The following is a 24,209-nucleotide window of genomic DNA, read 5'->3' as shown; positions in this document are numbered from 1 at the left end:
GAGTTCATCAAAGCGAAATCTGCCGCTTCGAGCTCTACTGGATTGCCGGACCTTGGTAGCAACGACTATCAGTGTGGGTGCTTCTGTGAGAAGCAGTGCACTGGGCTGCTCGGAGACCCGCAGTTAATTTACAGCAGTGATGGCTGCTGGCGTCTCGGCCCGTAAAGAATTGGTCCTCTGCTGTCATGATTTGACGATTCCTGGCTGCGCCCTTTGAGCATGTTGTTTCTGGAGAGGAGCACGCTAGAGTTTGAGGTGGACTTGGACGCGCTGCTTGTGTGCGCATGATGTCGCTGCTACACTAAAGCGCCAGTCCCGGGGAGTTGGTACCAAGGCGAGCAGTCAGCACCACTAGGCTGAGGGGAACAATGGCGGGGCAGTGAGGCGCCCCGGCAAGCTTTTGGGTCGGTGGCGGTAATCCAGCGCTCTCATGGCCTCGAACAAACTACTTCAAGCGGGGTTGAGGGGGTCAATCCACGCTAATGCAGGTACTGCGCGGGAACCCACTAACTGAGGGGGCTCAAGCTGGGGGATGCTGCTACCCACAAGGCCGAGCGTGGCAACCAACAAGAGGGCGGCACGCTGCTGAGTCATGCGCCATGGTCCTTGATCAAACGTCAGTGTCTGGCATGCATTCCGCTTGATAATACAGTAACCACAACCCGTAGCATGCTCACATCGAGCTTTGCTCACCATGCCCTGGGGATCAGCCAGCATAGGCTGAACACCATATCGTGGCTAGGAATGCTCCCATCACCGCCCGCTCCTGAGCCCCTCGCCCTGCACCCTGTCACAAGATAGTGCGCACACACGTCGTGCCAAATCGGGTGCCCACTGACCCTTTCTCGCTCCAGATCACCAATTGCCAATTACGGCATCCACCCATCGACAGACCACCGGCACCGATTTCACCGCCCGCAACGCCGCATCCAAGACTACCGCTTTCGCCGTGCTGCCGTCAACCAGTGGCCTGCAGTTCCTCAAGGCCAACCACCCGAATGCAAAGGCTTTAGTCCAGCTAAATGCGGGCTTTCCAGGTATGGCCGCCCAGTCTGGCACTCTGCAAGACGAGGACGCGTTGGAGGTAGCCCGCGCGCATGCTCGTGCTGCTATCATTTTCCCACTCGAGATCGGCCGCGATAAGCCCCTGTCTGACCCAGATCTACTTAGGGATGCGACAAACTATCCTACCTGGCCATTCGCGACTAGTCTTCTCGAAATTGGCCTTACTGATGTCTACTGCACGGAAGCCCAAGAGTGGGTGGAGGTAGTCGTTGATTACGTAGTTCGTTTGTAGGTTCGGGAGTACCGATGAATACCTTTCGTAGCACAGTCCAGCCGCAGTTCTCGACGACGCGCGACGTACCGCACCATACCTCCCGTCCTAGTGTTATCGGACACCACGATAGGCTCTGCCATATCGTCCTATGCTTTTTCAAGCAGCATCCAGTGTGCTCACTGGAAGTGGAGATTGCCGAGGCCACGCTACGGCTGAAGACCGGAACACTAAGGACCGGAAGCGATCCTAGCACGTCATGTACCGCATCGAATTGATTAGAGTACTACCAATCTCTAAGACGTTTTGTATTGTAGTTATAGAGCATATAAGACGAGCTCCTCCTTGGCCCTCCTGGTACCATATATTAGCTGTAAGGCAAATGTATTGCTGTAACAATCAGAGAGAAGACTAAGTGGAGGAACACATAGCTGCACAGGTGATAGCTTTTAACTCCCAGATGTAAACTGTAAAAGCAATACGCGTCCCGTAAGACATCCAATAGCTATTCTTGACCCGTACACTGCATGACAAGACGCACGATACTCTGGAGGCAGCCAAAGTATGTTCTGAGAATTATGTGTGATCCAGAAGCCCTGCTGTGAAAGAAGGTGATGCTCATGATTATTGGAACCTGGACTTGCGTTTTGGATCGCTGTTGCAAATACGTTGTCGAAGCTGCTGTGGCTCTTGAGCGTCCGCTGACACTGGCCGGTAGCAGTGTCCCAGAGCTTGACGGTGTGATCCTCAGAGGCCGACACTAGCTGACGGCCATTCGGAAAAAAGGCCACCGATCTGGCGAACTCGCTGTGGCCCTCGAGCGTCCGCTGGCGATGGCCTCTGGCCGTATCCCAGAGCTTGACGGTGTTATCCCTGGAGGCCGACGCTAGCTGGCGCCCATCCGGAGAGAATGCTACCGATCTGACGGACTCGCTATGGCCCATGGCAGAAGTTTTCGGTGTTATTGCCGGTGCATTAGCCGTTACCACCCTCTTCAAAAACTGCGTGGGTTGTCTCGAGTATACCCCGCCGCTTCAAGCATGAGTACCAGATGTGCCAACTCAAGCTGGAAGGCGCTTTCCCTTGGACCATAATTGCAGGCACCATGCCTTTTGCTCATGCAAGAGACCGAGACCACAATCAGCCACTGATTGGCCTCCTCTATACGTGCAACTCCACCACGAGACGATCTCGGCAGCCACATAATGTTCTTTCAGAATACGCTGCAGTGCTTATCACCAAAGTCCTCCTTCCACAAGAGGCCAGGCATGTTGGTGTGCTTGGGCTCGTCCAGTGAAAGGCCGCGATGCGACTTCGATAATTTCACTCCGCCTAAGCGTTGACGATGAAGGCTCAGGCATAGTTTTCACATGGCTGTGCCTAGTGAATTTGTATATTCAATCCACTAGATGAAACAAAACCCAGTAGCCATCCTTATCCTAGTCTTGATCTTGATGGCAAATGCATTCGAATTCCTTTTCGATGGTATAATGTGGTTCGCTAGAAATGGACGCCGAACCGCCCACCAATTTGTACTCTGGCCCTGTCCTTCGCGTCTACCACTTCTGCCGAGTTCGAGGTCTGCTCCGTAATAGCGCCACCACGAAGCATCTCCTCACTGTATTGGTTGCCAACCTGGACATCTGCGTTGCCCGCTCCTCTGACTTCCCTGGCGGAATTTCGACTGCCGATTGTAATTGGCTTGCGCGTAATTGCAGCCAGCAATGCCTCGTCGGTATCTTGAGCCGCTTCCTTCAATTCTGCCAAGGTTTGCTCGTCCTCAACCTCTTCAATTTCCATCTCTGCCAGCTGGCGGCAAGTAGCGTTCACGGGGAACAGCTTCTCCAACTCGTCGACAAAGCTTATGATTCGGTCGATGGTCCTTTCGAATTCTCGTCCATCATACAACGCCCAAGCCGTCTTCTTGACCAGGCCGATGTCCTTCTGTTCCCGCCTCCGATGCGCAAAACCTTTCAGCCGATCGTGCAGCCTCCTGAAGAGGAGCATCAGATCCTTCTCTTCATATAGGACCAGCTCCTCTGCCTTTGCGGTCTTCTCGTATCGACGAGACGTCTTATATGCTGACTGGAAGAGATCTATGATCCCCTCCAGGATCGATTGTGCGAGCTCGACTGGCTGCTCGACCGGCGTATTCGTGCCAAAAACGGCATCCTCGTTGACGCGCACCGCCTCGCCCCACCTGCTGAGGCGTGTCCGGGCCACGTCCAGCTTGAGTTGGCACATCTGGTAGTCCTGCCCGAAGTGGCGGCCCAGCTGGATATACTCGAAACAATCCACGCAGTTGTTGAAAAGGGCGGCAACGCTCAAGGCACTGGCGACAATACCGAAAACTTCTGCCATGATGATGTTGGTTCACAGAGCACCTAAAGCCTCACAGGCTTCAATAGATGGTGACATGGAAACCTGTTCGCTCTATTCAAGCCCGCAGAGCTGTGGTGTCTACACAAAGACAGCCTGCAGAATCAGGCGACGGCTGCGCCTAAAGGACTGTGGTTGTGAAAGGGGTGACAGGCTCAGAAGGGCATGTGTGGGGGCTGTCCTGCAATGACGCCGCCTCAGGTGTGAGCGCCAAGTTAAGGCAGTCAGCCAGAGGCAAATCGGGTCTTGGGGAACCCGCAGCCTCTGTCGGAACGCATCCAATTATCAATCACCACGTTCTGACCTCTGCGCGCGCAATACGCCACGCATATTCCTTGCTTACGTTGTCTAAGAAGTTCTATCTCAGCCCTCTTCCAATCCAGATGCATGGTGGCTGTTCAGCTGAAGAAGCGGAGCAGAAGTCCTGCTTTCTTTTTCGTCAGAGAGCCTTTCAGGACCAGAGTAAGGTTTACTATCACGAAGGCCGGAGACACGGCATCAATAGTCCTGACGCCTCCACCCACCACTGCCGAGCATGCCCGATATAGGCTAGCTGATAGAGGACTTTGAGGAGTAGAAGAAGGCAGCGTGTTGATTTTACACGATGCAGCCCGGCGCGTTAATCGGACAATAAAGCGGGAAACTAATGCCATCAGCGGGAGGAACCACGCAACGGCTTCCCGAACGAAAGATTCGCTTAGGAAGCAATCGAGCGAAATTGCATTGACCAGTTTAAACATGTCGACCATTCCGAGAATAACGCAGACTCTGTGCCGGCAAAGGACGGTTCGCAGTCTATAACGGGCACTATTACAGTCGGCGGTGTGATTGCACTGAAGGCATGTCTTACTCTTCCCAGCTACCAGACACGTAGGATCTAGCCGTCGGTTGAGAAGGCGGTCCCTATCTTTGTTGAAATGTGACGTCCCCAAGTCTGGATGCCTTGCAGCAGCAAAGTCCTGCGTAGTGGCCCACTCCGCTGTGCCATGGTGGACCCACCTGCTAGACTGGCAAGGCTGAGACCCCTGTTACCTGTCACCTTGTGGCACTCGTTCAGACAAAAAGCCACCTGGAGGCTGTGCACCATGTCTTTGTCTAATTATTGAACGTTGTTGGGCATTTCGACCTTTGCAGGCAGTGCATTAGCGATTGGCTGAAATACGCTAAACATGTCCACTTACCAGTGCTTCCTACTCCACGTAGACGAGAGTGCACGTGCATATGCAAAACACTCATGACGGTCATGCCCCTCTTCTCAACGAAGGGAGCAGACTCACTCATCAGTGTAACTGAAATCCGACACACCACATTTACAGCTTTACAGCGTCTTTGCTGTTCACATGCAAGCAAGTACTAAAGTCGTCTTGGTCGATCACAACCATGACCGACAACTATATAACACAAGGCAACAGTGTTGCAAACGCGACAGTCTCCGGCCAAGCCCAGCTTCACGTTGGCGACACTAACAACACTAACAACCACTACTACAGCGAACCTCGGCGTAATCAATGCCTCGCTGATCTGCGATTGACCGATCCTCGCGACGGAAAGGTCGATATCGAGCAAAGGAAAGGCCCACTTATCCCGGAAGCATACCAGTGGATTCTGGACCATGAGAGTTTCCAGCGATGGCGAAACGACAAGAAACACCGGCTGCTCTGGATCAAGGGGGATCCTGGCAAGGGCAAAACCATGCTTCTGTGCGGCATCATCGATGAGCTATCTAAGCCACAGACTCGGTCAAGACTCAACATCAGACGTCTTCTCTCTCCCACCAACCCACAACTCCTGTCTTTCTTCCTCTGTCAGGAGACCGATTCAAAACTCAACCACGCCTCGGCTGTGCTGCGAGGATTGATGTACGTCTTGATCCGTCAGTGCCCGTCCCTGATCGAGCACATCGAGAAAGCCTACGAACATGTTGGGAAACAGCTTTTTGAGGGGCGAAGATACGTTCCACAAACTCTCGACGGTTTTCGCCAGTATGCTTTCTGGCCCCGCAGCAAAGCGATGCTACCTGGTCGTTGATGCTTTAGACGAGTGTAAACACGACCAGCAACAACTTCTCGGACTCATCGCCAAGAGTGTGCTTGCTTACCCAGCGAAATGGCTTGTGTCGAGCCGGAACCGGCGAGAGATCGAACAGGTCTTATGGCTTGACGACTCTCAGACAAGAGTGAGTCTTGAGCTGAACGAAGAACATGTCACAGAGGCTCTCAATACATTCATCGACAAGAAACTTTCTCGACTACCAACACTAAGAAATGATCCGTCATCCCGAGACGATATTCGCCGCACAATTCGATCCAAAGCAACAGGAAACTTCCTTTGGGCCGGTATGGTTGTACGAGAACTTGAACTAGTTAAGCCTTCAATGATGCTGGATACTCTTACAAAAATGCCGCCGGGTTTAGTACCTTTTTATGACAAGATGATGGAGAAGGTTCAGGAGCAACCACAGGAGGATGTTCAGCAGTGTATCCGGATGCTCTCGATGCCAACTATCGCTTACCGACCACTTACCTTGGAGGAGCTGGGGTCTCTGTCACTGCCACAAGCACACACAAGCACCCCTCACGAAGGTGATGTGAAGTGGTACATCGAGAGGTGCAGCGCTTTCCTGACTGTTACCGAAGATGGATTCGTACATCTTCTGCACCAATCGGTCAAAGATTATTTCGCACACTCGCCCGAGACGACACTCGGTTCTTCCCTTGCTGCGCTCCATCACGAGATGGCATTGAAGTCCATAGCCGGGATGCAACGGACCTTGCGAAGGAATGTCTACAACTTGGATCATGACGGGGCGCCGGTGCCGACCCGCAGTCCAAACCCAGATCCACTGGCATCGGTTCGGTACTCGTGCATCAACTGGGTCAACCACCTCATTGATAGTAGTAGCAATCCCGAAGATTTTGCCGACCACGGGCTCGCTGATCGGTTTCTGAGGAGTTCCTTCCTCCACTGGCTAGAGGCTCTCAGTCTGTTGAGAAACTTGTCAAGCGGAATCACAATCCTATCCAATCTCTTGTCTCAACTTCAAGTGAGTCCTAAAGCCTCCGTTGATTCAACAGATACTGACGATTACAAGGCAACGGGAGAGTCTTCTCAATTCTTCGACCTTATCCGAGATATGCTTCGGTTCGTGAGATATCATAAGCATGGTATTGAGATCGCTCCCCTTCAGGTCTACAGCTCGGCTATCGTATTCAGTCCAAGGAACAGTACTGTAAGACGGCTTTTCCAGGAAGAAGCATCGAAGCGGTTATCTCTGGAGCCAGTGGTAGAAGACGAATGGAATGCATGCCTACAGACGCTCGAGGGCCATAGCAGCTTCGTCTACTCCGTAGCCTTCTCTCCGGATGGGCACCAGCTAGCGTTGGTCTACTGGGATAAGACCGTCAAAATCTGGGATACAGCCACAGGCCAGTGTCAGCAGACGCTTCAGGGCCACAGCAGCTTGGACGACGTATTTAAAACGACGATCCAACACCCAAGTCAGGGTTTCAATAATCATGAGTATCACCGTCTTTCACAGAAGGGCTTCTGGGTCACAAATAATGCGAAGAACTTTTTTTGGCTGCCTCCAGAATATCGTCCGTCCTGTCATGCAGTGTATGGGTCAAGAATCGCTATTGGATGTCCAACGGGACGCGTATTGCTTTTACAGTTTACATATTACTGTACTGTACAAATAATAGCCCTAGATCTGATACTACACAGTACTACAGCCTCAGGCGAAGAGTGCTGGCCTGAATGATAATAGCATGCTGTGTAGGCCGAACTTGCCATTCTGGACGCGAGCGGCGGCAGATGGAGGCCGTGAGGGATGGTGTACCGGTCATGGCGGCAGCTAGGTCAGTGCTCATAAATAGTCTGTCCTTTGCCTGGAGAATTCTTGGCCAATGAAGGTTGACAGTCCAGTATGCATTTGTTGTTGCCCAGGCCACGAGCGGCATATCTCGAGAGTCTGCCAGGAAGCTACATGCTGGCTGACCCGTGGTGTTTCGTTCTCTGTATGAATTTGCTGTGGTCATGACTGGCTTGGTTCATTCAACAAGATGTGTGGGGATGATGATCGAGGGCGATTCATGCTCTGAGATGTCCTCGGAGCTTCAAGAAGCCGGTGCTGAGTCTCAGCGCCGAGCGTTTGTAGACATGGCGTTCGTGGGGTACCTCCGAAGCCATTATATCCGCCACCGTGAAGCAGCTGTCTCAGCATTTTGAACATGCGACGCATTACAGGTAGTTATTCTAGTTGGGTGTAAGGCAAACAGCCCGAAGACTTGCTAGCAGTTCTGTAGCATCGCTCACACATGGAGGACCTTCGTCCTCTGGCCAATGATGCAACAGCAGCTTGAGGCAACACTGCGCACGCAGTATGGACCAGATATGGTGGTGACGATTAGGTCACTAGGAATAATGTAGCACTTTACAGCTGACTGCGGTGTGAGCACATTTAAACTCCTTCCGGCACTTTGTTGCCTGCGTCGTCGAGACTGGTTCATCTCGCTTCTCTCGATAATGAAGCAGCATATCTCCATGATTTTTCTAAGTATTTTGCTATTAACCGTAGGCACTCCGACAGTATTAGCGGACAATCAATTTGATCACTGTCACGGTACGGCATCAAAGCATATCCTCGGGGTATAGTGCTAACACCAATGTTCATAGACGTTCGGCTACACGCAGACCCTGTAAGCACGAGTAGTGGGTCGTCCATTATTGTAGAGGCGAATTGCTTTCACTCCAAGCTGGGTTCTAATCTTACTTACTTCTCATACATTAGCCTGGGACCTTGCTTATGGAACCAGGGCGGCACTTTGGTCCCGGCAAAAGGCTTAGATGTTCATTGTAAATGGATCGTTCACGGAAACATGCTCCAGATGCAATCTTTCCCCTGACGGACGTTCATTGGAGTGCCTGTGTAACGACTCTAGTGGTGTCAATCCATTGCTATCTCGCATCAACTTGAGTAAGTTCATGGGCAGATTGCGAAAATGGTTGAGTAATTAGCTGACATTTATAGACGAAGTCTTGGACGCCAAGTACGGACGCCTCGTTTGCCCGAAATCGGGATGGTCGGGTGCTAGAGTAGACCAGGCAAATTCATGTTCAGCTCCGATGGGGTGGCTGGAATAGCTCCGGGATAACGGCAAGGTTGGATACTGGGCGGTCATCGAGTATTGCGTAACAGTGGCGCCTCTTTACGAATAATGAGAACATTAAGGGTCAAACAATGTAATACACAACAGACGTTGATACCTTTTTCCTGTAGCCAGCTGCGCCCTTCGTCCTCCTGGATTGGGGCGTGCTCGGACAAGTACTCTTGTAGCATTACACGGCTACACCACGCTAGACCTGCTAGTAGTGGTGTAAATTCGGCTGGAGCCCGAACGGGGTCGATCGCAAGTACCTTAGTCAAGTGTAGTAGCGGATTCACGTACGGCCGGACCAGTACCTGCTGTGTTAGTAACGCCGTACAGAACGTCGTCGTCGTCGTCGTCGTCGTCGTCGTCGCTGCCTCCCGGGTGTTTCTTATGTAACAACCGATGATGGGTAGTACGGTTTGGCATTACTTCTCCTGTACATAACGGCGGTAGACTAGTAACGGAGTGACTGCGACCAGTGCGTGGGCGCGGTCCTGGGGCGTAATGTCAGACATGAGGATCGGAGCCGCTTCCGCATGGGGTTATATCGCTGTCCCCAGCTCAACAGCAGTAGAACACGTGCTACAAGACTTACACTATTATATACTTGGAGGTATAGATGATTCTATTCTCGCTGTTGCGATTTGATGGACCTTTCTATACCGCATTTGTCAAGTAAGCACATGCCATAACGCTACTATTGTCTTGGGACGTTGTGTCCTGACCGGAATGAGGGTTCTTCCCGCTAAGCCAGGTCCATGCGGTCTCTGTTCAAGCCATTATCGTCTGGATCTATGGGTGTCACACCTTCAGCCTGGGTAAACGAGAGTTCGTGGAACCCAATCATGTTGCAAACGGCGCCTGTAATTCTGTTCCTGTTCCGGCATCACCACGAAGCGATGCCCAAGTGCTCACGCGCCCTATATGGCGAGCTCGGCTTGAAAGCCCTGCGAATTCCCGCTTATGGGCGACAAAGCCTGGAATAGCGGCGTGGCTTCTTATTCCGCGGATAACTGGACTAGCGGAGGGGGACGAACCTCTGAGCACCATTTCGAACATATGAAGGATCACCAGGGCTCTGTGCAACCGCAAAGATGCATCCGACCCAGCACTACTGACGACGCCGGGCACGCACTTCTGTGTTCGCCTGGTAACATCGCTAGAGGAATGCTTCTCGCGACTCTCAGCGACCCATTCCGAAATTCCCCTTTCCCGTATGGTTGCAGTCCTTTCGGAGTCAAAGAGCGTTTTAGAAAGACCCGCACATAGTAGTTGACCATCATTTGACGAGACCTTGGGCAACACCGCGCACGTTAACTTAAACCTAACATTGGTGGGTGTGCTGTCGAGTGTGTGGCAATTAAAGATATCTTGACAAGGATAGAGGCGCATTGACCAAATGTTAAGCTGCTGTCCAAGAGTGATGCACGCGATGGATATGGTTGAAAGATAGAACACGCTGGATCATATCTGTAACTGGGCTATCCCGAGCGCCCAATACACGACGCGAGGACCCCGGCAGAGTGGGGCTTTCCAAAAGGAAGATGTCGTCCTTGAGTAAGCCTCCGTGCACCTACCTATTAAACGGGATCTTTACGGCATCCCCCTCACATCATAATATAAGATAGCTATGGGCCTTCTCGACTCATTGGCGTTCTTTAAATTTCATAGAAATCCACTGCTGGACTCTCTAATTCGAGCGGCATCTAGCTGGTGTCTGGAACGGATGTGGGCCGGAGACTGAGAAAGCGGGCCCACCGTGATCAACGAAACTTTGCCTGCAAACGCGGGCCGCATATCTGGTCTGCGAGCATGTGGAGAATACCTCGCTCCATATGCACGTGTGCTCTGGGTTCTACGTTCAAGCAACGAGGATAGAAAATCGTTATTCGTTCTTGAAGTGCCTTGCATCAGTAGGAAGTGCGCGTCACCCTCGAACGCAAATCAAAAGGAGAAGGTGGAAGGCAATGAGATGATGACAGCAAGGAAATGGCCACTATCATGAGAGCTCCGGCAACCGATCAGTCCTCGAAGGCGACATAGGAACACCAGCTGATGGTCCGAATACATCGCATAACCGCGACTCGGCTGCTCCTCGCCTATGTGGAGGTCCCTTTCTCTTTTGGAATTTCCTCGCCAGCCCTCTCTCCTCGAGATGTTCGGACTTAAGCGACGGTCCGCCTCATTACTATGCCCACCGAGGCGCTCCCGCCCAGTCCCTACCGTAGATTATTCGTGTCCCGTTTGACGCATGCCCGCCGGCTTGAAGGTGCATCGAAGGAGAGGATATGCCGAGACCCTTTGCCACCGAGATCAGTGCTAGTCTACTTGGAGGAGACTACAGAGGGCTTTGGAGAGTGGCATATCTTAGCATACCGTGGACTACCCAGTCCACCAGACTAAGATACGTTCTTGGAGCATTCAATCATAGGTGCAGGCTGGTGAACGGTATAGTCATTGCCAGTTGGAAATGTAGTCACCATGCTATGCAGAGCTGGTTCGTGACTGAAGCCCCAGCTCGCCATGCACTTAAGTGAGCGAAAGTCAAAAGCAACCGCCGCTTCGCTACTCGATATCGCTTCAAGACAATGGGCACATACCAATACGGGCCTTGAAAGGTTGCTCAAGAGGTCACGGGCCCGCAGGGAGGTGCCGGCAATCTCAGCCAGGCAGCCTCCTCCAGAAGGCACAGAAGTCGTGGTTACACCTGCGATGTTCGTAAAAGCCATGTTCAGGATCGTGCCAAGCCTGGTTGATTCTGGCGAGCAACAACCTGCGCGGTTTGCTCCCATGTGATAATCGAAGTACAGTTTGTCCATAGACCGAAATTTACTTTGCTGCTACCCACCGCAGTTAGAAACTCTGGAAGTGCCTAAGCGCTCTTTTTGCGTTAATCCGATGCGTTATATGAATGTCCTGGCTTGATGCAGGCTCGTTGCAGTCAAGGGCCTGCAGAATGCGGAGGTGCGCGCGCACAGAAGACCGTCGCCGCACTAGCTGTCGTATCAACCTACACCACTCACTGCAACTCTATTAATCCCTCTGCAGCACCTTCGTCTCGTTCGTGTGGTCGTCACCGCTCTAACCCCATTGTACGCACGCGTGCAACGGCGCATATCTTCAAGCGCGCGAATTGCTTCCACGCCCAATACATACAGGCATCGCCCAGACGCTTTACGATATGACCAAAACAATGACACCAACTTCACGGTATCATGTCAAACTGGCAGCATGCTAACCTTTCCTGTAGAACCTCATTTCTCCCGTTCACTGCTAGGCATAGTAATCATTCTGTACTCCGTAGATGGCATGAAGATACCGGTTCTTATGATCCCTGTAGCTCATGCTTCGCAGCATATATCACCGACAAACATGACCGAATCCCTAAACTGAATCACTACCGGGTTGAGAACGGGCAGCCTTCATGACGGACATCGAGTCGATTACACGGTCCACTCAGAGGAACCAGTAACACCCCTCTAGTTATAGTCCTCCCCGCATATGAGATGCTAATACTACACAGGCAAAGTTCTCGCTCGCTTTTGACAGAATATTAGAAGGCGTTCTGGAGCTAGCCGAAGAAGCTAAGACGCACGAGTAAGAAGCAAGGCCGCCGATATATACCCTGACTCCATCTAATATCGTGCTCGATCAGAATAATACTAGTTCACGGGTTCGTCATTGCAGGTAACACTGACTCCAGTGATAATTGCGAAGGACGGAGAGGCCAAAGGACTTATGGTCTGCACGAGGGTCTCGAGTATGCCCAGGCGCGGCGCATCCTCGAAGAATGGACTCGCGACTCGGCAGAAGCACTACAAGAGCCAGTCGTTGTGCGGTGTATGACCATCAACACGACCGAAGTCTTAGAACACGGCAAGGAAGCACTGTGCTCTGCCCCCCACTTCCTGTGTAATTCGCTCCTGAACTTGACACTTAACAATAGCTCCCCTCTATTCCACGGTGCTTAACGAACCATTGAGGAGGCAGGAGGGGATTGTTTCTACTCGCACTCAGCTGGTGGCAACCTTTGCGGCGCCATGCGCTAGCGGCGGTAATGCTTGCATATCGGGCACTGCAGCCAGTGGCTCTGCTCCATTCAAATGGAGTGGCGAGGACGGGAGAAGGTTGTCCTTCATCGAGCAGTGTGCGCGACCCTGGGGCCGCTGGCGTCTTTGACAAGTGTGCTTAAATCTTTCTGGCTTACACGGTCGGTGCAACTATTAAAGGTTTGCTATTTGGATCTGGCCGTACGACGCGATACCCTGGATTCCTGTAACCCATTCCTGATTGCCTTTTTGTACTGCTCTTGGCCTTCCGCGTCGATCGGAGGTGGTAACGACAGTTTCGGGGGAGATCTTGCCCATCGCGAAGCCCGTTTTCGAAGTTATAGATGTCGTTATCGTGGATCCCGTATTTCGCGATTTTGATTCGAACGAGCTCAAACCACGCGCGATACGCGCCTGAATCCTCGCAGAGGACTCTTCAGTAGTCGATTCTTTGATTAAAACGCGTACGGAGCTCAAGTCGTCGTCGTACGAAGTTCGTAGCCCAGTTCGTTCCGACATGTGGCGCGTCACGTTCGCGGAGGAGTCGATCCGCCATTTCTCAAACACCACTTAACCGCGGTGAAAACGATCGCGAATCTAGTTCGATTATGTACCAAATAATACTTTCCTCTTCGTGCGAGGTTAATTTCTGGCAGGGTAGTCGGATATCTTGTTGCGCAGGTCGGTCGTGTCGTCGTCGTTGGAGGGTCGAGAAGGATACATTATAGATCTGTGCAGCCTTTCGTACGCTTAATTCTGGGTTTGATTGAAGAGTATTAAGCGCTAAGAATAAGATTACTTTCAACTGAATGCCGCACCATAATTACTGGTCGAGAGAAAGGGGAAAGAAGAAGGCCTGTACGAAAGTGGCGGGGGACTGATTCATCCACTTGTATGATTCACCCACTTGTGGATTACGTTAGTACTAACATCAATGGTCATGGACGTTGGACTACACGCAGACCCTACAAGCACCAGTAGCGGGTCACCCATTATTGTAGAAGCGAACTGCTTTCACTCTACGCTAGACTCGAATCTTACTTACTTCTAATATATCAACCTGGAACCTTGTTTGTGGAACCTCGGCGGCACTTTAGTCTCGGCAAAAGGCCTAGACATTTATTATAATGGGTCGTTCACGGAGACATGCTCTCGATGCGAGCTCTCCCCAGACGGACGTTCATTGGAGTGCCTGTGTAACGACTCCGGAGCTGTGAAATCATTGCTATCTTGCATCAACTTGATAAGATGGTAGGCGTATTGGGAAAATGGTTGAATACCTCGCTAACATTTACAGACGATGTCCTGGACGCCAAGTACGGACGCATCATTTGCCCGCAATTAGGATGGTCAGGTGCTAGAGCAGACCAGCCAAATGCATGTTCAGCTCCGATGGGCTGGCTAGAATAGGCCCAGAATGACGGCAAGGTACTGAGCGGTCATCGAATATTGCCAACAGTGTTGCCTCCCTACGAGTAATTATGACAGTACGAATTTAACAGATGATTGTCGAAATTCAGGGAAAGGGACTGATTTCTAGATATCATCTTAGTTTTTGAGCCCTACGATGTGTAGCTCCATAGATGCGAACCTCCAGTTGATTTATCCAATAGTTATCAGCTTAGGCTTGGGTTTTCTAACATACGTTGGATAGATCTGCATGGACTTCATTTATCGTCAAAATCCAGGTTTTGGGATGGTAAGTACTATATTAAGATCTGCTTACACGATCCGTTCTAAATCTTCGAATGAAGGAAATGTCCAACCGCATGGTGGGGCGCCGTCACTTTTATAGTCGATCTTAGCCCGGCCCAGGGCAAAATACTTCATAGCCTCCATAGGCAGTGATAACACGGAGAATGAAGACGCAAAGATGATTGAGAGACGTCGCTTTGGCCAAAAGGGGGTTCGCGAAATGCGGGGCGCTGGGGAAGTTTTCCACGAGCGTGGAAGCTTTTCTACGGGCGTGGAAATTTCTCCACAGGCGTGGAAGCTTTTCCACAGGCGTGGAAGCTTTTCCACGGGCGTGGAAATTTTTCCACAGCCGTGCCTAAAGTCGCGTGAGTAGCGGTCCCAACCACCCCAACACCGCATTTAAGATTAATGTACTACAAACAAACCGCTCCAGCTGGGCGAGACGAAGGGTGGAGTCAGATGCTGGGTCTAGCCGACAGAACGTAAACAAACAATTCGCTTGGCGTCCGTTCGCTTTCTAACGGGATCAACGGGGACCTGGGCCAGATACGTAATAGCACCGCGAAAAATGGCAGACAGGTTCGAAAAACCTTAGAAATAAAGACGTGCCATCATGATCATCATCCTTCCGATTGGGCTTGGCATAATCGTGCACGATGCGTGCTGCGCGATGGCCTATCAAAGACCTGACGAATGTTAAGCCGCGTTGCCCCACCCCACTTGCCACTTTAGGGAGGAGGAGCTGGCAGGACATGGTGGATGTTGTACACATGCGACAGAGCCGCCCCCGCCCCTGTGCTGAAACAGGACTCCACCACAACAGCGGTGAGCTCCCTCGGTATTCGGTCACGGGGCATCCCACAAGCTCAGCACGTCGGACTGGCTGGGCTTGTGGGCCGTCGTCTTCGGCCCAAAAGAAAAACAAAAAAACAATTATCTACGGCTTGTTCGGGGTGGGACATCGGCCACAGCGCACCAGGCGGAACGCCGCTCCGCGTCCCTGCTGCAGGAGAGGACGTGGTTCGACGCGGACTTAAACTTGCATGAACAGAGGGGCAACAATATGTAGGAAGTTGTATTACATACCAAGTGGGAAGAGCGCCTGGTAGCGGCTTACTCCTTGCCGCCAGATGGTAGGGGAGGCAATTAGCTAAGCTTCGTCTCGCTAGATCAGGTCACACATATTGCTGGCTGAGACAAGCAAGGTTCGGGCAAATTCTTGACAGGAAGTGTAACTAAACGAGAGATACATTGACCAGCTTTATGTAGATACAAATGTCGATTCGCCTACGAATGGCCCGCACCTACACTGCCAGACACTATGTCTCACCTTCCCAGACCGCGGCGAGGAGGTTCCGTAGGGCAAGAAATCTATGGTACCCTTGACATTGTTTTACGAACGTCCTTCCCATACACATAAGACATTCTTGTAGAGAGTATGAGCCGGGAATCACCGCACCCCGCAACTCACTTGCGACATTACAGAAGGTCCGCTATCCACTTGATTTCTTCGTAATGGTGACCAGGAAGGGAATCGAGCGGCTCCGCCCAGGGGATTCCGAACCGACGACGCCACGTTGCAGAGACTGCCGCAGCCACCATCTGGCTCGCAGAGCAAGAGAAGAAAGACGGCTCCACCAGTACAGCCCGGAGGACACGCAAGACTTCGAAGCGTATGTATTGCTCCAAGGGGGTGCGCGAATCGGGAGGATACACAAAGTCGAGGAAGTGGATTGGGGTTGAGCCGTTGACGCAGTGGCCAATGCGGTGCAGGATGCTCGCCCGTGTGCTGAGAATGCTGTCCATGGAGAGCTGGCGATCTGTATCCATGACTGCGGTCTCCAGCATCGCCTCAACGATGGCTCTGTGGACTGCAGTGAGGTCGATTTCGAAGGAAGCTTGGAGGCAAGCCCGAAGCCCCCTACCGTAATGTTGAGGGTTGAAGTAGTGAGATCCAGGGGGCCACGCTACCTGACAATGTGTTGGACCGAGAAGGGTTTCAACGGAAGGATCTTGAAGAAGTACCATGATAAGATCCCGAAGATGATGATCGAAGATCTGACAGGTAGGAAGAAATCATTCTGGGGCAGCATCATGCGATTCACCCTTCCTCAACAGCATTCTAGACTATGACCATGGAGCCCCGTTTGCGGCATACCTGCTGGAGGGACCTGTCCTCGATCCATGCTCAATAGGAACACTGTAGCACCTTCCTGTAGATCTAGCAAGAGTATATAGCTTGGTGATATAATGGCTCAGTGTTAGGAAGTCGGGTGGCAGATACGTGCTACAGTCGGATTCGAAATCGGTGTCCGGCTTTCATCGAGCACAAGTCTCTACGCGCACGAGCCAACCGGTCTCGACAACGTGGGGCACATAAGTGGATAACGCAAACGTTCAGGCGGGGCATCTCGGACAAGTCGTTTTGCGCGCCAATGGTCAGGTGTGGCATTGTCCCGTGTGTTTTATGTATTGCATTAACGAGGTGACCACAGAAGAAAAGCGGCATATGGTATATGCTAATAAAGTAGCGTCCCTGCAAACGAACATTCCTGCAGTTGTTGTTATACAGCAAGAGCTTTCAACATTACATGTTCATGCAATCATACCAGAATGGCCGGAAAGATGGCTGCCTGGATGTACAGTACCGTAGCTGCCTTGCGAGGCTGACGCCTTATCCTCCACAAACTGGGTCGTATTTGGGCTTCCCAAAACAGTGCGGAATAGGGCACTGGGTTGCAACGTCAGCCCCGCTTCTGGTTCCAGCAAGGTCGTGGGACTGTGTCCATGTGGCGCGCAACCCCGCATTTCCTTACCTTGTCCAGCCGCCATGAAACGTCTGCTGTTTGTGCCCCATCACGATCCTGATGCTCGAGGAGACTTGGTCTTTCATGACCAAAGTCGCATCACGCCGTCGCCAGCCAAAACCATCAATCAATCGAGATACCCTGCTCATACCACCCTTGCAGGATGCGCCTCTTGGAAATCCAAGAGGATGGCAGCCTCAGACTTGGGGCGCATCCCCCAGAGGACGTCCCGCCATATGCTATCCTCTCGCACACCTGGGGAGCCGATGACCAGGAGATCACCTTTCAAGACGTTCAAAATCATACAGGCCACCACAAGGACGGGTATAAAAAGCTCACGTTCTGCAGCCAGCAGGCTGCGCTGGATGGCCTGAAAAACTTCTGGATCGACACCTGCTGTATAGACAAGTCTAACAGCCAGGAGCTTCAAGAAGCGATCAACTCCATGTTTCGTTGGTACAGAGACGCCGACCATTGCTACGTCTACCTCAGCGACGTGGTCAACAATGGCGGCAAGGACGAAGACAAAGCGTCACAACTTCCATGGGAGACAGCCTTCAGAAGAAGCCGGTGGCTAACCCGCGGCTGGACGCTCCAGGAGCTGATCGCCCCACGGTCGGTCAAATTCTTCTCAGCAGAAGGATACGTACTTGGCAACAAAACAACGTTAGAGGCACTGCTCCACGAATGCACAGGGGTCCCTGTCGACGCGCTTCGAGGGAAACCTCTGGCTGACTTCAGCATCAACGAGCGACTCTCTTGGGTGGGAGGGCGCAAGACGAAGCGTCCCGAAGACCTTGCGTATTGCATGCTTGGCATCTTCGACGCGCATATGCCACTCATCTACAGCGAGGGCGAGGAGAAGGCATTCCTCAGACTGAGACGAGAGATTGGTAAGAAGTCATGGCTTCAGATGCGTTTCCAATATGCTGGAGCACAGGCTGACCAGTTTGTCCTGGTATGCATTCTTGTTTACAGGTAATAAGGACACTGTCAGCGAAGCAGCCAAGCAATGCATTGCCGACTTGCGCGTGACCGATCCTCGCCATGACAAGAGGCGCATCGAAAACATGAAGGGCAGCCTACTCAGGGACTCCTACTTATGGGTGCTCGACAACCCGGACTTTCGCCAGTGGCGCAACAATGAGAATCAGCGACTACTCTGGGTCAAAGGCGATCCGGGCAAGGGCAAGACCATGCTGCTCTGCGGAGTCATCGACGAACTCGAGAGGATGCGCACCGAGGGACAAACTCTATCCTACTTTCTTTTCCAGGCTACCGACACGCGTATTAATACCGCAACAGCTGCATTGCGCAGCCTGATCTACATGATCCTCGAGAAGCACGTTTCCCTCGTTTCCTACATGGAAAAGCAACACGAAAAGGCCGGCAGAGACCTTTTCGAAGACACCAACAGCTAGCAGGCGCTATGTGAAATCTTCAACAACATTCTCCAGGATCCCAAACTTCAGGGATCCCAAACTTCAGGGAGTTGTCCTTGTGGTCGACGCTCTGGACGAGTGTTTGCAAGGTCTGCCAGTGTTTCTCGACCTGGTGGCCAGGACCTCGCAAAATACCACAGCGAAATGGCTCATTTCAAGCCGCAATTGGCCTCAGATTGAGGAACCATTATGCAAAGTGGCGCACAGGCTTTCGCTTGAGGTTAATGAAACTTCAGTTACAGAAGCCGTAAATACATACATCGAGCACAAGGTGTCCGAGCTTGCACGACGCAAGGGTTACCGCGATGACATCGCCAAGGAAGTTTACCACTATCTGTCGTCGAACGCAGATGGCACGTTTCTCTGGGTTGCCTTGGTCTATCAAGAACTCGAAACGACTTACTCCTGGAATGTGTTACAGAATGTCAAGTCTTTTCCTCTGGGGCTTGATGCTCTATATCAACGAATGATAGAGCAAACACTCGCCTCAGAAGATACTGAATCCTGCAAGCAGGTTCTTGCACTCGTAGCAACGACCTATCGCCCACCGTCGCTGTCTGAGTTGATGACTCTGGTCGGAGAGTCCTTTCGCATGAAAACCTATCGCGAAATGCTCGAGGGGATCATCAGCCTGTGCGGCTCGTTCCTCACAATTCGTGACGACAAGGTGTACTTTGTCCACCAGTCGGCAAAGGACTTCTTAATGAAGTCTTATGCGGTTGTTCTCTTTCCCAACGGACAGCCATCAGTTCACAGCCAGATTCTCGAGAACTCAATCGAGGCTATGTCTAGCATACTGAAGCGCGATAACTACAATCTACGCGATCCAGGCTTCCCAATCGAGAAAGTCAAACCGCCGACGCCTGATCCACTCTCGACAGTCGGGTACTGCTGCGTCTACTGGGTCAATCATTTGGTGGATGCCATTACGAATCAGGATGAAGGCAGAAATGTACGCGACGGTGAAATAGCAGACAGCTTCTTGCGGAATAAGGCTCTCTACTGGATTGAGGCGTTGAGTCTACTACGCGGCATACCAGATAGCATCGTTGCATTAGACGGACTCAAACAGCACATTCAGGTATGTTTTGATACGCAGTTTAGTACGTCAACAATACTGACTAAATCAGGATCCTCCGAGTGCTTCAGATCTTCAGGCAATAGTTGCTGACGTGTATCGTCTTCTGCGAGGCTTCCGCTCGGCGCTTGAGACCCGACCACTGCAGTGTTATGCATCAGCAATAGTTTTCAGTCCTGTTAAAAGTTTGGTACGAAAGCTCTTCCGCGGTGAGGCCCCAGATTGGGTCAAGTGCAAACCGGAACTGTCAGAGCGGTGGAGCGCATGCGAGGCGACACTCGAGGGCCATACCGCCTCGGTCCGATCGGCAGCTTTCTCCCCAGACGGCCGCGCCGTTGTCTCGGCATCGCATGATAAGACAGTCAAGCTGTGGGATGCGGCTACGGCCACGTGCGAGGCGACATACGAAGTTGGTGCTGATGGCTCTTTGTCATTAAACACGACTGACACGTATATATATACCGGTGTTCAAGTACTCCGTGTCGGAAATGACGTGGGATACATATTGGATCTATATCCAAACATGTCCGTCATGGCCGGCCGCCAACGCTATGGTATCAGTTCGGATGGTGCATGGATTTTGAGGGATTCGCAGCCGGTCCTCTGGCTTCATCCAGAGCTCCGATCGCGAGTTGTTAGGTGGGCCACAGTGGATGCAGATACGAAACTTGTTATTGGATGCTCGAGTGGCCGTGTTTTCATCTTACATTTTACCTTTATCTAGAGACACGTGGATCATAATTGGCGCCTTTCGACTTCCCTTCTCCCTACTTGCCTTAAGTAGAGGTGGGCTTAAATTGCTTTTCCGATGTGTATCTTAGCTGAATGTCCGCGAACATACAGGATGTCTTGTTTAATCATATCTACAATTCTTACCATGAAGTTAACATTGAACAGGCTTCACTCAGTAGTGGCCCCAAATCATACCGCACGTCTCATGCGACATTAGTATTGTAAACTAACTTCAACCAATGGGAACATGTCTGTACGGCTTAAAATTCCGTACAAATGAAATCGCGAGTATAAAACTGCACAATAGCCGTGAACGCGCTGCTAAAAGTCGCGAAGTCAGCTGGGAAACCCTTCGTGAGGCAGGAGCTACGTGCGAGAAAGCTATGTTAGGTCTCATAATCACAGCCTGCCCCTACGCCTCGACCAAAATGACAGAAAAGTGACTTAGAATAGGAATAACGTAAATGCATAGCGAGTGGGCCAGCATAGCGAGTGGGCCACCTCCATCACTTCACTAGAATTCCATCTTCTAACACATCTTACTCAACAACCAGCCATGGAGACCCCTTCTAAAGATAACCAATTGAATCTCGCACTTCAAGCTATGGACCGTGATCCTTCCCTTTCTATACGCCGCGCAGCTGCAATCTACAACGTCTCTCGAACAACGCTTACCCGCCGCTATAAGGGGACGCCTTCTCGACGCGATAGCCTACCAAATTCGATGAAATTAACAGAGCTAGAGGAGCAGACGATTGTCGACTAATTATATTCTCGACTTGGATGCGCGAGCATATCCTCCTCGGCTAAGTGAGCTTGGAGAAATGGCGAATCGACTGCTCGATAAGCGGGCTGCGCCACGCGTCGGTCCACGATGGGCGTCAAACTTCGTTAAGCGACAACCACAGCTCCAGACGCGTTTCTTTCGCAAGTACGACTACAAGAGAGCCCAATGCGAGGATCCCGACGCGATAAACGCGTGGTTTCGGCTTGTGCGGAACGTAGTCGCGAAAAACGGCGTAGCGGACTCCGATATCTACAACTTCGACGAGACAGGCTTTCAGATGGGCGTTATCGCGACCGGGATGGTCGTTACAAACGCGCAAATACGGTCGAACGTTAAGATGAAGCAACCAGGTAATCGGGAATGGGTTACGGTAATCCAGGGCGTTAGCGCGACTGGATTCTACGTCCCGCCGTTCGTAGTATTTGCCGGCAAATATCACCTCTCGACCTGGTACCAAGATAACGCGATTCCTCGCGACTGGAGAATCGTAACATCCGCAAACGGCTGGACTACAAACGAAATTGGTCTAGATTGGATTCGACATTTCGATCAGCACACAAAGTCGCGAACAAAAGGCGGTTATCGCCTCCTCGTCCTCGACGGCCACGAAAGTCACCACTCGGTCGAATTCGAGCCCTACTGTAAGGACAACAACATTATTACGCTCTGTATGCCTCCTCACTCGTCTCATATACTCCAGCCTCTCGATGTTGGCTGTTTTGGTCCGCTGAAGAAAGCATACGGTCGGCAAATTGAGCTTAAGATGAAGGCGGGTACAACGCATATCAGCAAGGAGGACTTCCTCCCCTCGTTTTTAGCGGCATTCCAGCAGACAATGACGGAAAAAAACATCCAGGGAGGCTTCAGAGGGGCGGGACTTGTACCCTATGACCCTGAAGCCGTTTTATCCAAGCTCGATGTGAAGTTCAAGACGCCAACACCCTCGAGGACGCCTCGGACGTCACCGGAGCCATGGACTTCCCGAACGCCCACCACCGCTATGGAAGCCCGTTCACAGTCTAATTTCATCAAACGTCGGATCTCTCGTCACCAGGGAAGCTCTCCAACGTCAATTATTGAAGCAGTTGAGCAGTTCACGAAGGGAGCAAAGGGGATCATGCACCGGTTCGCCCTAATGGAGGCAAGGATGAAGATGCTTGAAGACGAGAATGCAGTACTTAGTAAGCGCCGGAGAGCTAAGAAAACACGTCTCCGGAAAGGCCAGAGCATGACTCTAGGCGAGGGATAGGACCTTCTAGCCCAGAGAGAGGTGAACACTCAAATAACACAGGAAACGCAAGAAAATCGAGGTCATGCAGGCGGCACTACGCCAACGCAGCGCCGCTGTGGTACCTGCGGGATGACTGGCCATAATGCGAGAACTTGCCAAATAGTTACTCTAGGGTCTGAACTCGAAGATAGCGATTAGTTTATATCAATTCAAGACGTTTTGGTTTTGCTGCCGAGGTTTTGATTCTCGAGATGTGGTGGGGGTGGCCCACTCGCTATGCTGGCCCACTCGCTATGCATTTACGTTACCTCGTAAGACCCCGTTAGATTTGACTTCGACTGCAGAGTACTGTACCGCTAGCTAGTTTTGAGCCCCTTTCCTTGCCTCCAGCCCCACCTTTATAATTCCACCTCCTATACACCCTCGCTAATAGTCGAAATTTTATTATAACACCACCGCCTCACCACATAACGGATCCCGGAAACCACACGGCATATATACGCGCCATTAGTCATGGTGTCGTTCACCAAGCGGCAAAGTTCTAACGCTTCAAAAAAGGTTCTCAAGCGGGCTAAAACCCGTATGGTCAGACACTGCTCTAAACTCTGCACAAAAGCTCGGGCAGGCAAGAAGAGGCTGATATACATGCGCAGATCGCCCGTAGGCTACAAGTGTTCCTGGCCCTCGCGAACTTCAAGATCAATTGCGCATGGGGAGATCTCGACTTCGACGCTGTCGAGGCTAAAGTCAATGAGAACAGAAAGCAGATGCGGCAAAGGGAGGACTATGTGATCTGCAACTCAAACGCGAGCAGATTCAATCTCTCATACACATCCGAAGTCGACAATACCGTCTGCCCTAGTAATGGGAAGACCAACCATCTCAAGTCGGCCTACATGGGCATGATGGCGCATATGACTTTCGACCATGCCAACGCGTCTAGAAAACAGCAATATTTCACCAATCCCAACGGTCCCGACGTAACGTTTACCATAGCTCCACGACGCCACTCGGTAGAGCTGCAGTCGGCCATCCATAGCGCCCCTTTGGACAACCATAACGAACGGTCCGATCGCCCCGACGCCAGTGTTGATACAAACCGGTTATTCCCCCTTTGGGCACCTTCAATGCTTGACGGGAGTCTCGATAGCGCTGATCTCGTCGTGCCATAGTTGAAGGGAACGCCGCGATTTCGGCCAGCGTCACTATTACTTACCTTGCTTCGTCCATCGCTACCGGTATCATATACGTTCCGGTAGTAATATTCACTAGCACACTGCTTTAAGAGCTTGCCGCAGACACGACAGTGCGGCTACTACTTAGGAACATTGGCCTTCGGCGCGCCTATTATCTGAACCTGACAAGGGCCGGACAATTAAGACCTGTATTATTGTAAATTCCGCGCACCAGCGAGCAATCTCACCCATCACTATACACAGATCGGAAACGAACTTTCAACCCTCACCCGCCGCTATCCTATGAGAGTAGACTGTTGGGGAAAGCTAGATAAGAAAGAGTGAAACATGGTCTGGCTATGACTTTCTGTGTCGGTAGGCGCATGCAAAATGGTGCAATATTACCGA

General features: G+C 51.7%; 6 protein-coding genes across 6 annotated transcripts; 4 read left to right on the top strand and 2 right to left on the bottom strand.

Annotated features, from left to right (window-relative positions):
• Window positions 1-854: 854 nt before the first annotated feature.
• On the top strand, window positions 855-1,651 carry B0I36DRAFT_435994 (uncharacterized protein; the record flags this gene model as incomplete). Its single annotated transcript, XM_046162794.1, has 2 exons — window positions 855-1,037; window positions 1,171-1,651. Coding segments are annotated over 2 exons (310 nt in total), but the record flags the coding sequence as incomplete, so codon positions are not given.
• A 1,125-nt stretch (window positions 1,652-2,776) lies between these two features.
• On the bottom strand, window positions 2,777-3,637 carry B0I36DRAFT_377836 (heterokaryon incompatibility protein s; the record flags this gene model as incomplete). The annotated part of the gene is made up of 1 exon (XM_046160602.1): window positions 2,777-3,637. One exon carries the CDS (start codon window positions 3,635-3,637, stop codon window positions 2,777-2,779), a length of 861 nt encoding a protein of 286 aa, XP_046005843.1.
• A 2,356-nt stretch (window positions 3,638-5,993) lies between these two features.
• Window positions 5,994-7,415, top strand: B0I36DRAFT_355055 (uncharacterized protein; the record flags this gene model as incomplete). Its single annotated transcript, XM_046157392.1, has 2 exons — window positions 5,994-6,819; window positions 7,387-7,415. 2 exons carry the CDS (start codon window positions 5,994-5,996, stop codon window positions 7,413-7,415), a joined length of 855 nt encoding a protein of 284 aa, XP_046005842.1.
• An 8,613-nt stretch (window positions 7,416-16,028) lies between these two features.
• B0I36DRAFT_355054 (uncharacterized protein) lies at window positions 16,029-16,577 on the bottom strand (the record flags this gene model as incomplete). The annotated part of the gene is made up of 1 exon (XM_046157391.1): window positions 16,029-16,577. The coding sequence occupies one exon, from the start codon at window positions 16,575-16,577 to the stop codon at window positions 16,029-16,031; it is 549 nt and encodes a 182-aa protein (XP_046005841.1).
• Window positions 16,578-17,646: 1,069 nt separating this feature from the next.
• B0I36DRAFT_337058 (uncharacterized protein) lies at window positions 17,647-19,722 on the top strand. Its single transcript, XM_046155636.1, has 4 exons — window positions 17,647-18,249; window positions 18,335-18,711; window positions 18,845-19,045; window positions 19,122-19,722. The coding sequence occupies exons 1-4, from the start codon at window positions 17,802-17,804 to the stop codon at window positions 19,266-19,268; spliced, it is 1,173 nt and encodes a 390-aa protein (XP_046005840.1). The 5' UTR covers window positions 17,647-17,801; the 3' UTR covers window positions 19,269-19,722.
• A 3,333-nt stretch (window positions 19,723-23,055) lies between these two features.
• On the top strand, window positions 23,056-24,159 carry B0I36DRAFT_337050 (uncharacterized protein). The gene is made up of 2 exons (XM_046155635.1): window positions 23,056-23,211; window positions 23,280-24,159. The coding sequence occupies exons 1-2, from the start codon at window positions 23,140-23,142 to the stop codon at window positions 23,796-23,798; spliced, it is 591 nt and encodes a 196-aa protein (XP_046005839.1). The 5' UTR covers window positions 23,056-23,139; the 3' UTR covers window positions 23,799-24,159.
• Window positions 24,160-24,209: the final 50 nt, after the last annotated feature.

This window comes from Microdochium trichocladiopsis (assembly GCF_020744255.1).
Source record: "Microdochium trichocladiopsis strain MPI-CAGE-CH-0230 chromosome Unknown B0I36scaffold_12, whole genome shotgun sequence".
Classification (NCBI taxonomy): domain Eukaryota; kingdom Fungi; phylum Ascomycota; class Sordariomycetes; order Xylariales; family Microdochiaceae; genus Microdochium; species Microdochium trichocladiopsis.
The sequence above is the reverse complement of the archived record's forward strand: the minus strand, read 5'-3'. Positions and strand labels throughout refer to the sequence as shown.

What these genes read in the sequence shown, in the direction of transcription:
- B0I36DRAFT_337058 (XM_046155636.1), top strand. Translation starts at nt 17,802, where the DNA reads ATGTTTCGTTGGTACAGAGACGCCGACCATTGCTACGTCTACCTCAGC. An exon ending in TCGAGAAGCACGTTTCCCTC is followed by an intron (nt 18,712 to 18,844) that starts GTTTCCTACATG and finishes CCCAAACTTCAG; the next exon opens with GGAGTTGTCCTTGTGGTCGA. An exon ending in AAACTTCAGTTACAGAAGCC is followed by an intron (nt 19,046 to 19,121) that starts GTAAATACATAC and finishes TCGCCAAGGAAG; the next exon opens with TTTACCACTATCTGTCGTCG.
- B0I36DRAFT_337050 (XM_046155635.1), top strand. Translation starts at nt 23,140, where the DNA reads ATGGTGTCGTTCACCAAGCGGCAAAGTTCTAACGCTTCAAAAAAGGTT. An exon ending in AGCGGGCTAAAACCCGTATG is followed by an intron (nt 23,212 to 23,279) that starts GTCAGACACTGC and finishes ATACATGCGCAG; the next exon opens with ATCGCCCGTAGGCTACAAGT.